Raw genomic sequence first — 12,540 nt, forward strand, 5'->3', positions numbered from 1 at the left:
GCCAGCTAATTCCCTTGGACCTCGGTCATTCTTTACTATAAGCAGATGAGGCTGTATTAAATTATTTCCAAAGGTTCTGTTTTAATTTTCTACAGTTACTAAGATTTTTTTGAAAACAGACCACACATAAACTACACTATACTATCTTTGAAAAACCAGACCAACAGGTAATTTACTGGAAGGTATATTATCTTTCTGGTCTTCCCCTTCCTAAAGTCATGCCAGTTAAGCACACCGCGTGCAGACCTACCAGAAGTCCCAACCAGCAAGACACAAAGCCTGAGTCTAAAGTGGGCTGCGTGTGTGTGTGCGTGTGCGCGCGTGTGTGTGCGCACGCGTGTGTGTGCGTGTGTGCCCGCGCTGGGGTGGAAACCTGAGGGAAGAGAGGTGTCATCTTGGCACAATGTTCTTTGCTGCCCTTCCTTCTACCCCATGAGGGCGCTGATAAATTTTCTTCTGTGGCTGGAGGGTACAGAGAAAGAACTTTTTGGAACTCCACTGGGTTAAAGGATGGAGATAAAGAAGCCTAGATCACAGGTGTGAGCCTCTCCCAGGTGAGATACATTCTCCAAGGGCAAAATCTGTTTCCCTTGTAGGAAGTCCCGCCCCTTGAGCCCAGCTGGCTGTTGCATGATTCCGTGTTTCTGGTCACAGGAGCAACTAGGAGAGACAGTGTGAAGACTTCAAAGCAAACGCGTCACCACTTCTGGGCATCCCCTCTAAGCACATCTGCTTTTGCCCCTTGGCAGTAAAAAAGGGGAAACAACTTTCAAAAACACCAGAAGAGAATGTAAAATCTTTGTTCACAGAAGCCTTTCCTTAGAAACAGAAACTTGCAGTTCTTTTACATCACCAATGGGAGGGAGGGAGCACAAAAAATACTATGAAACAGCAAACCATGCCTGTTCCTTTATTTACAAAAACAGATGGCAGCTCTTCAGGCCTCATTTTCCTCACTCTTCAAACAGGATAAAAATAATACTCTGGCCTGTTCAGGCTGCCGTGAGACGTTAACAAGATGTGTGTAATGCTTATCTCACCCAACCTGGTATAGAGGATAAGCACAGCAACTGTTAGAAATGACCATTACTTTATCCTTTTCAACTGCAGTGCTCTCTGCACCCATGGACCCCCATCTCCAGCTCTCAAAATCTTATTCATCCTTCAAAGGTCAGCTAAAATTTTATTGGTTTTCATGATTGCTCCCTTGAGCACTCCAGCTGAAGCCCGTCTCCTGCCTCTGAGCCTAGGTGCCGTGACTTACACCTATGTGCTTACATGCTCCTTTAAGACCCGTCACTGGCTCTGTCTGAAGCTCCTCTGAAAGCTCTCAGAGGTTGTGTCTGCACATCTGCATCCACAGAATCCATCACGGGGGTGGAGGGAGATGGAACGGGGACTCGTACATAAGGGATGTTGAACAAATATTTGCTCGATAACAACAAACAAAGTGTTCAAGGTGCTGCTTCTTGCCCCTTAAATCTAGGCCCAATGTTTTATTTGCAGGGGAAAATAAAAGTTTCCGTTCACAAGATGAAAACCAGTCCTCATTAAATGTCATACTGGTGACATGGAGTTTAATTCTTAAATATCCTTGGCTTCAAAAGGGACAGGATATTTAATACGTGAGGATCAAGCACCCGAGTTCAAGTTTATTCACCTAAGCTTCTCAGCCACCCTCCGTACAAGTGGCCAGTATCAGGGTCCTGCTCTCTCCATTCCAATCAGAAAAAAACGGCATGTCTGAGTACCAGACCCTGGAGGCTCTCAGCCAACGCCCGGCCTTCCCTCCAAGAGCTGCTCTGGGCAGCTCATCACACTGCAGCCCCAGGGAGGGCCCAGGAGGTGGGACCAAAGGGGAGGCACTGGAAGTGAGGGCAGGGCTCTACCCTGACTTCTGGAAGTCACCCCGACAGGGCAGGTCCGTGCTCCAGTGGAAAAGCAGGCCACAGCAAGCAGCTGGCCACCACCGCCCCAGCTCCGGATCCCACCGGCCACTCCAAGAACCACCGAGGGAGCACTAAGTACCCTACACCTGGCTTCTCCCCAGTAACCAAGACACACACAGCACCGCTGTGAACCACCACTCCTTCTCTGGAGTAAAGCAAACTTCAATTAGGCCATGGGCGTGTGCAGAGCTATAATTAAAGCCTAGCTAGAAGCTTTCTTCTCTCCTTATGAGACAAATTCAATAACCAAAAGTGGTTTCATGCATCTTTTCACTTAAAGAAGAAAACTGAGGTGAATACACAGCTGGGTCTGGATGATGCAGTTCACGGAGTGATTCATCTCTAGTTGATTGTCTAGGTGAGAGTTGACTTTTCTCATCTAACACCACAATTTAACCACAAATGTATACCACTTCCAAGGCACTTTCTGTAATGCCACCAAAGCATCTCAATAAACAAGATCATTTGAAACACTTTCAGCAGAAAAATGTCATCCTGTGTGGCCCTAATCAGTTCACTCACCCCAACAACCCAAGATGTCAGAGCAGTAAGGTGACCCCTTTCCAAAAGGGGCTAATGGATTTAGTGATGAGGGTTTGATGAGCTGTGTGGTTATTTTCCCCCTAAGCAGAAATGGAATGAAAGGTAACGGGAACAGACACTATCCACGCTGAAATTCAACCATCCCAGGACCCGAGGGACTTTGCTAAAATAAGCACCACCACCCAAAGTGTGTGAGGTTGACATCTTCCCAGACTTGACTGCTCCTGTGGCATCTACAAGTGTGTACTTTTTAGAACCGGTACAAGGTCATGCTTTTATTAAGGAAACAGAGACGAGTACTGATATGGCTGGTCCAAAGTCACACAGCTTTTCAATGGCACTGCTGGGACCAGCACCTAGGAATCCTGACTCTTGGTCCAAATGCAATGTCTCTAACAGCACTTCCAAGCTCCTCTGACCTTCCTTGTCTGGTTTTGTGTCTTTAGTAAGAACACAATGGAGATACTCTATTCATGAAGAATTCTATGGAAAAGCAGACCTTTCGCTGCATCTTTATCTTCAGCAGATGTTTGGTTTCAAATGAACCATCAGCTACTCCCAAATTAAAAGCACCTCTTTCTCCAAGGTTTAGCTGGCCAATATTGGCAGTGCCATTATGGAACAGGGTCAAGTCAAAGCATGTGGTTTTGAATTTCAAATCTTTCCTGTCCAGAGCAGAAGGGTGCCCATTAAGATAATTTCATACCTGTGGCCTCCCAAAGTGTTTTTTTCCACTGAGGCCCAGGAACCCCTTGGGTTACAGCTGACTGCAATACTCTTGGTTACGTCATAAGGCCAGGCTCTGTACACTAGAGAAGGCTTCAGAACAAAGCACAAAGAAACAGCTTGTCCTCAGCCCAGCCTGACACAGGTATGTCTGGCATTCTTCCCTCAACCCTGGGCCCTGTCCACTTACGCTGGCAGTCCTTTTGTCTCACTATTCAGCCTCCTGAGAGGTGGTTTCTGGTAAATTGCTTCCACATACCCCACAAGAAACACTCATTTTATATTTTATGGGACTGGCTGGGAGAGAAAACCCAAGCTGAGGCTCAGTGTTCTGAGGCAGTGACGCACAATGGCCTGAAGCACAGACTCGAATCCCAGGTCCACCCGGGGCTTTGCCTCTGCAGAAAGGGGACAGTGACAGTGTGATGAACAGTGAGTGAACCCACTACCTGGCATAAGGCAGGCACTGTATATATAAGTCTTTGCTATGACTCTACACAAATGTCTGCTCTTTCTGCCCCAGCGCTTGAAGGCTCGTGACTAGGTCTGCACTGCTGCTGCTCCTACTGTATACAGAAGCCCCACCAGAGCATCCTCTGTGGAATTTAAAGAGAGACCTCCAGGGCTTCCCTGGTGGTGCAGTGGTTGAGAATCCGCCTGCCAATGTAGGGGACGCGGGTTCGTGCCCCGGTCCGGGAAGATCCCACATGCCGCGGAGCGGCTGGGCCTGTGAGCCATGGCCGCTGAGCCTGCACGTCTGGAGCCTGTGCTCCACAACGGGAGAGGCCACAGCAGTGAGAGGCCCGCGTACCGCAAAAACAAAAACAAAAACAAAGAGAGCCCTCCAGCTTACCTACTGACTCCTGCTTTACAAACTGAGTCTGCTTTAGTTGAGGATTTGTAGACTGGTTCCTTTTTACACCAGCTGTAAGGCTCAGTTACCAAGGTCTGTAGGGTCAGTTTAGAGGAGTCAGGCCTGGCTCTGGACCAAAGCCAAAGCTTCCTCTCTACTGGAAGGCATCCCTTCCCTGTCCCCTGGGAGTGTGGCTGAGGGGAAGGCTGTCTGTCAGAAGGCTGAATCCTTCTCTCCATCTTCCCACTGCAGGCATTCCCTCAGGGCAGTGCCAGGTAAATGGACAGGCAGGTAACTGAGGTGCTGCTTCTCCCTGAGAGAAGCTTCTTTCTGAGCAAGGAGTTTCAGTGGTAAGGGAACTGTGAGTGAGAAGTGTTTTAGGCAATAGTTGGGCCTTTCCTATAAGTATTAATCTCACCAGAGTTTCAACCTCTGTTCAATGCGGAAAGAAAGAATAGTACTAAATGTCTTTTTCAGAGTATTTTGGGAAACAAAATCATTTCTAAATAAAATTCAGTAATTACTTGCCAGGTCCTTTAAGTGTTTTTCCAAATCCTATTTTTTTCCACAATAACATATCTATTTTAAGAAAGCCTGAAGGGAAAGAAAAACAAGACCGTTTAGAATATAATGTCTCCAGAACAACTGCTCTGCAGCTCTATCGAGGACCTTCAAAGCCAGAGCCAGGGAGGCAGTGCTGTCGGGGGCCTGGGGAGACGTGCTGACAGCACCGACGCCACAATTACAGAGGGGGCGGAAAGCACAAGCAAAACACCCTTCCCGGCAAATGCTCAACTTCTCTCATCCTCCGCATAAAGCAGCATCGGAAATCTTCAAGAGAAGATTCAAAGAAGAAAACCACTGACGTCTGGTCCTGGCAACGCAGCAAACCGCGCAAAAGCTGAACCACCTCCCCACCGTTAACACAAGGCAGAAATGCTATATGAAACTCCAAAAAAAACTCCAACACCACTGATGCCTAACTGTAAGGTGAGGCTTCCCCTAAAAAAATAAGTTAGAAAAGAGGAAGTGAGCTTATATTCAAGTTCTTTTAAAAATCTCTTTTATTTGGGGCAGACACGTTTACCTGAGATGACCCCAGCAATACTAGCTTGGGATGCTTACACGGGACACCCTACAAACTGTCCTGTTTTTGTTTTTAAAAAAGGTAAAGAAATTTAACATAGGGTCTTCCCTGGCGGTCCAGCGGTTAAGACTCTGCGCTTCCAATGCAGGGGGCGTGGGTTTGATCTCTGGTCGGGAAACTAAGATCCCACATGCTGTGCAGTGTGGCCAAAAAAAAAAATTTAACATTGATATCATAATTATTCCCAGAAGCATGACCTCACAGATATAGCTGGAAGAACATTTTTTAAAGGATATTTTCAAATAGCAATACAGCAAATGGTTAAGTTTGAGATCACAGTTGTATCTAACTAGGAAAAAAACCAATGTTTCCATGTTATGAAGTGAAAAAAAGAACAAGCAGTGAATTTTTATGAAGAAATAAATGTATAGTAACTGAAACTAAAAATGGCTGAAAGAGCAGATTAGACACAACTGAAAATACGAGTGAATTAGAGGAATGCAGGAGAGACATAAAGATGCAAAAAACACGAGAGAGAATACGTAGGGGTGAGAATGTCCAACACACGTCTAATAGGAGCTCCAGCCAGAGCTGGTGAAGGAGGAGGAAGCATCGAGGATACGATGCCTGACGACTTTCCCAAATTCAGAAACACAGAAATTCTCAGCTTGGATGCACACAATCCTGAGTGAGATAAATAAAAGTGGACTACTATCTAGGCACACTCTGTTTCATTCTTAAACAATTTTAGAAATATCTGGAAAGAAAAAGACTACCTACAAAATGAACAAAAATGGGAGTGCGGCAGACTTCTCTGATAAATCTGCAAAGTGCTGGGAGAAGATAACTGCTAATTTAGAATTCTATGCCCTGCTAAAATACTATTCAAGCATAAAGTCACATAAATGATGCTCAAACAGAGACTGAGTTTACCCTTCCCAGAAAAGGAACTACTTCAGAAGAAAACTGAACCTCAAAGGAAAGAATGGATTTCACAAATGAACAGTGTGCAAAGAAAATCAGTAAGCACAGACTGTAATGATGACTGTTTAGGACCTCAGAAAGAGGTGGAATGAAACACCTGCCAACAATAACATGGAAGATGGGGGATCAGAGCCCAGATCTTCTACGGTCCTTGTATTGTTCAGGAGTAGAAACAGTAATTCATTTTAGACTTCATTAAGTCAAGGGTGCATGTTAAAAACTTATAGGTAATTACTAAATAATAGAATTACAATAACTTTTAAATCAGTAAAATGAAAAAAAAATGCAACAGAAAGCAGGAAAGGAATAAAAAAAGAGCAAAGAAGACATACAAACACACACATACACACAAAGGTGACAGAAATTATTCCAATATAATGATTATACTAAATTAAAATGGATTAAAATTTCCCCACTAAAAGACAAGAGAGTGTCAAGATTCAGTCATTAACTCCTAAGTGTATACCTGGCCTAAATAAATAAATAAATAAAATTTGCACACAGGGACATGTCCAATAACATTCAATGCAACATTGTTTCTGTTTGGGGAGGAAGGTTTCTGATCAAGAAAAAAACATACTTTTTAATTCCTTCTTAACTGCAAAAGCTTTTTACCTCAAATGCCAGCATATACATTTATTTCTAGCTAGTAAAGCACATGAGAATTGCTGCTTTGGAGAATAATTATGAAAATAATACAATTTTCTTTCTGTAATACATTAAAAAATGCCAAACAAGAGTGAAGTTTCTGCAAAGGAGAAAGATAGTGTTGGGAAATAATTCTCCAAGGATCTCAATGCAAAATTGTTACATTGGAAATAACTACATGTCCATCCAAAGAAAAATGGATAAAATGGCGTAATAAACTCTAACACTGAAATAATACAGAGAAGTTAAAACTAATGAAATGAAATCCATAAGATTCAACATATATTCTCAAAATATAATGCTGACTGAAAAAAGCTATTTGATAAAGAGTATAAACTGTACACCATTTATGTAAGTTAAAAAAATTGTCTCAGAATATTCTGTAAGTTGTCACATATACATACGTTTAGTAAAAGTATAAAAACATATCCAGGGGCTTCCCTGGTGGCGCAGTGGTTGAGAGTCCGCCTGCCGATGCAGGGGACGCAGGTTCATGCCCCGGCCAGGAAGATCCCACATGCCGCGGAGCGGCTGGGCCCATGAGCCATGGCCGCTGGGCCTGCGCATCCGGAGCCTGTGCTCCGCATCGGGAGAGGACACAAACAGTGAGAGGCCCACGTACCACAAAAAAAACCAAAAAACACCCCAAACATATTCAGAAAAGAAACGAACTTCAGAAGAGTCAAATCTGTGAAGGGGCTGTGCTTTAGATGCATTTTTGTCATTTCCTCTTTAAACAAAAAATTCAAACCAGTAATGTCAATATTTGTTAGGTACATAGATAAATATATTTCTATGATTTTATTTTCCATATTCTGAAGTAGTTTTGGACTTACAATTTTAAGTAAAAATTGCAAAGGGAAAGAAAAAATAAGTTTTGAATCTATGCCAATTCAGATCACCTATCGAGTTAGTTACCAATCATTCTCTAAAATTACATTTTAAATGTTCTGAATGTTTGAATCATTTCACTGAATTTTCTCACACTACTTCACAACACACAGTTCTAACTGCAATGGAATAAACAATCAAAATAATCTTGTTTGTAATCTGTGATTTATCTTTGTTAAATAAAGTAAAGCGTCGTTCTGGCATTTGCTTTTTTATGTCTTAATGCTGAAGCCATGCTAACAAGGAGACGGAAAAGATGTGGAAGGAACATTGTAACTACAGCCAGTGAGGTGTGTGTGAGAGACGCAAGGCTGGAGGCACCGTGGGCACCCCTGGGGGCACCATGATGGGACAGAAGGCGTCAGGCTCCTCGGGACCACGGGGAGGCAGGAGAGGCTGGGATCACTGCTCTAGAGCCAAGCCCTCTCAAGGTGTCACAGAGCAACTGACCTTGAGAAGGGTCCTCAGAAACGAGACGGGGACTGTCAAACCAAGGCAGGCTTAGGTCTGAAGGAAGTGGAGTTTCTAGGTGGGGCAGAGACCCAAAGAAAGGAAGAACCTGGTCTTGGGGGTCTGAGTGGATGGGGCACTGGGGCAGGCTGCTAAGGAGGGCAGCCAGCAGTTCTCTCCATTCAAGTTCAAGGTTGACGTGCTGTGCGTGCTGACCCTGCTTCCTGCTGCTACTGCTGAGCCCCGCGATCCCTGCACAGGGATGCTCCCCTCCGGACCGTGACAAACCAAGCAACTGGATCCTCCCTGCTTTGCTGACGAGAGGCCAGAGGCCAGGAGCAGGGCGGATATACCAAAAAAGTTCCAGGTCAGGACAGAGCAGCCCCCTGAGTGTCTGACATGTTAACTAAGGAGTTATACTACTGCGTGAGCCAGGGGAAACCTGAGTCCAGCCCAGGTACACCCTGCACAATGAGGGAAAAGTCACAATCTGGCATCTGGTGGGTGGGGATTCTCAATCTTGGGGACAAAGGGAAAGATGTGTGGATAGTCTGAAAACACAGTGGGGCTTCCATTCAGATGAAACATGCCCTGGAGCTGGGAGGTGGGGGGGAGGGAGGGGGCTGGAGGAGTAGGGGTGTGGGTAGAACGGCACACAAGGTGTTTATGTTTGCTATAAGGACACCGTTTTACAAAGCTGAGTGAGTAATGCAAACTAAGTTGTTTCTCTTCTATAACTTGACATTTTATTTTCGAGGCTTTACCACTGACTGTCATCTTAGACAACACCTAATTTAATAAATGAAAAAATGCTTGCCGTGAAGTCCTCTACTCCTAAGCTAAAACATACCACTTTCAAACATACTTCTATTCAGGGATTATGACCTCTTTCCCAGAAATAAACACCAAGTTCATGAGGCAATCAGAAGTAAAGCCATGTCTCTCTTTTTAATTTTCTTTCTACCAAGTGCAGAAGCTATGACCAAGCTCTTTCTATACCTTAAACTCAGTTTCACAGTTACAAGACAGTCATTTGGTTACTTTTCTTCTTCCAGTCATTTTAAAACTTCCTGACTCCTCTCTCATTTCCTTTTTATCTCCCTCTTTCAAGATTTCTCTTATCTCCTTGCAACAGTTAATTTTCTTTATATTAACCTAGAACTGTGCCAAGGCAGCTGAGAATTCATACCACAGGATTAAACAAACAGAAATATCAATGGCTACATATTTAAGATTCTTTACAGACCCAAATATGTAGATAAGCAGGTGGGTAAATAAAGACTAATCGTTGTGACCATGCCAATGGTGTGACCACAGGCAATGGCTCCAACTCTTGGGATGTTTCCCTGAAATGAGGGGCCCAGCTGGGCTCCATGGTCCCCTCAGTTTGTTCTGCTGTAAAATGCCATGACTGCCCCGTGTTTCAGTACTCATTGGACTATAAATGCTAAGCAAAAAAAGAGGAAAAACCAGTAGCTAAAATGAAATTTAAAACTTGACGAAAGATATGTTATAAGGGTATTCCTGAGGGGTTTATGTAAGTACAGGAAAAAAAAAAGTCAGACAAAATCAAAAAGAAATATCATCTAATGTGGGTACTAGGGTTTATTTTCAACTCGGGAATATCTGATCTGGGCCTATTTTTATAAACTTGATTTAATTTAAAGATTATTGCCCCCTTATCCATTACTTCCCTATGTACTCTAAATTGTGGGTTAAGCACGTTATTTTCCTCCTCTATTTCCTGAATCTCTCTATTCAGGGCTTAGATACTGCTCAACATCTTCCAATGTTTTCGCCAAGCTGTCTTGGAGGGAAATCTGTACTTCCTATTACAATGCTTTTAGAACCCCTCACATTCAGCCACATGCACTTGGAAGCGATCTACCCAGCACTCTTCTTCCCCTCTTTACCAGGGAATTACCTGTTTCAGAGGTTAATTATGAAGTTGTACTTATATCTCTAGGGCTTGAGAAACATATAAGACAGATAGATACTTAAGTTCTGTAAGATTTAATAGTCTTAAATACTTTTTCTCTAGAATATTGCTAGGCGTAATAATAAACTCTATAAGAGCCTTCTTAAGGAAATGGCTCTACCATCTATCAAGTAGGGGAAAGTAAACGGTTCGCTCTAAGACACCTGACAGCTTGCTGCGGCTTTGTCCCTGGAACACAGAGATGAGCACAGTGCTGGGCCCACTCCTGTGCACTGCCCTTGCCTCCAGGCCCGCAATCTCCACCTCGGAGGCTAATTAAACTGCTTTCGCTCTAGAACAGGCCAGAAAGGAAGCAAAACAGGAGTTGTGAGCATTTCACAGACTGTCAGGCATAAAAGCAATGATAGTAGCATCTACCAGCCTAGTCATAAAACCTTTACCTTGGCTTATGAAGCACATGTGGGGGGCGGCCAGACCCAAACCTCTCCCAGCGGCAGTGCCTCTGACGATCAGACACATGCTTCCCACCAGCTCCTGCATCACACGCACACCCCCGCACACACACGGGGAGACCCCCGTCACAGCCCGAGGCTGCTGGGGAGTTCACTGCAAGATTCGTATTGATTTCTCCCCTTTTCTTCTCTTTTACTACTCCTTGGAGAAGAAGCCAAAATGAAAGGTTAAAAATCCAAACAGGAGTACTTGCAAGTGTTTGTTTTATGTATGGCTTGAGTCTCAGCCCCAGAGATTTAGCAGTAGTTTTGTGCTATAAACCTGAACAGTGTAGTTCTGTCCCTAAAAATGCATACAAATCATTCTTATCACGGTGGGAGCTTTCCTCCCCTTCGAGCTTTAAAGGCTAAGTGACTATACTGTCAAAATAGGAGGCTTAAGTTTTGATTCCAATGTGTCTTTCACTCTTCCTTAAGCCTTCAAGATCATCAAATTTGGTTTTCAACATCCCTGTTTTATAGAAAAAATAATCTGGCCTGAACTTAGACCGTTCCAACCCTAAACGCAGACCTCACTATCTACTCTTCTTAGCTTTGAAAAAAATAACCTCTCAAAGCTCCAAGCTGTCTACAGCGATCAGATCAGGATGGAGAGGGCTGACTGACCACAAACATACCAAACGCAGACTCCGCCCACTTCCTTCCCCAGCTGCCTCCAAACAAGAACCAGGCATTTATTAAATGCTTCATAATAAAATGCTCACAGATCTGTTCTTTGCGTTCTGTTCATTTTCTACTCTGTGTTCTGCTTGCGTAAGAGTATTTCTGAAAATATTAATTTTAATTCTGAGTATAATACAGAACATAAATAACAAAAGAATCCATAGCAAAGCCTTCTACTTTAGATAGATGTGCCCAGAAGGCACATTTGTACAAATAACTCTGGCGTTTTGAAACATCGATTTTATAACATCCTCGAAACGCATTACTGTACCTGCCCTCCCTGTTCTCTCCCCCCACGCAGCTGCCTTTCTCCACTTAGAAGCACAATTCAGGACGGTGACACGAGTACATTTAAGTGAGAGGAAGCTGTGTTAACCTCTGACCTACCTCACAGAACATATAGAGAGACAGCAGCGTGAGTCCAAGGTTATACAGCACTAAAATCCCCCGACAAGAGAACGGCGGCCTATTCTTCATGTATTTTGGTCCCAGCCACACAATTAGCAAGTATAGGATGGAGCAGAGCAAAGTAGGGATATAACTGTCCAGAAGAAACCATCCTTTTACTCTGGGATCTGGAAAATATTAAAAGAAACAACATTTAGTGATTAACAAAGTAGATACAAAAATAGTAACAATGTTTTTCAAACATTAAAACGTTAATTAAAATTTCCCAAGCCAACAAAGCAACTGGAAGAGGAACTGTGAGTCTTCAATATACAGCCTCGAGGTGAGGCTCACACTCATGTTCTGAGTAACGACATGCGTTATTAGTCACAGGTTTTGCTAAATAATTTTTAAAAATCCTTTCCAAAGAATCTTAAAGAAACCAAGGAGAAAGCTCAATTTTCCATTAACTGGATTGATTAACCAGGCTTGCTGAATTATGCATGGGACAAGGAAACCCTAGACATGGCAGTCTTTGAGTTCCAAAGTCCTCCATCCCAGCCCAGTGTCAGCCAGTCTGCCCAGCATGCGCAGACTCAGAAGACGTGCCACTCAGCCAGCTCAGAGATCGTCTGATTCAACAGGCAGCGTCTGCCACGAGTGCCATGGGCAACAGCAGCGGGGATGATATTTTAAAAAGTGAGGGTGAAGCAGCTATGACCAGGTAAGTGAAGAACGGAAGCTTGAGAGGGAAGACCTATACTGATTCAAGGAAATTACTGGCACAGGAGGGACCTCCCTGGCTCCCCTCCCCTCTCCTAGGCAGGAAGGAGGAGGAAAAGGAAAATGCACTCCAAGTGGCTGCCCGCGGCAACCTGACAGCCCTCCCGTGGCTGGGAACAAACTCC

At 44.0% G+C, this 12,540-nt stretch overlaps 1 protein-coding gene across 7 annotated transcripts in view; it reads right to left on the reverse strand.

Moving 5' to 3' along the window:
• The window catches only part of ELOVL5 (ELOVL fatty acid elongase 5), a 70,224-nt gene that overhangs the window by 10,398 nt on the left and 47,286 nt on the right, over positions 1-12,540 (reverse strand). For all 7 annotated transcript variants that reach the window (XM_027127511.1, XM_027127515.1, XM_027127512.1 and 4 more), the window contains exon 3: positions 11,633-11,820. In XM_027127511.1, coding sequence (XP_026983312.1) covers positions 11,633-11,820 — 188 coding nt within the window. The remainder of the gene's footprint in view (positions 1-11,632; positions 11,821-12,540) is intronic.

Source organism: Aethalodelphis obliquidens, unplaced genomic scaffold, assembly GCF_003676395.1.
Source record: "Aethalodelphis obliquidens isolate GAN/ISIS:26980383/991018 unplaced genomic scaffold, ASM367639v1 scaffold31, whole genome shotgun sequence".
Classification (NCBI taxonomy): domain Eukaryota; kingdom Metazoa; phylum Chordata; class Mammalia; order Artiodactyla; family Delphinidae; genus Aethalodelphis; species Aethalodelphis obliquidens.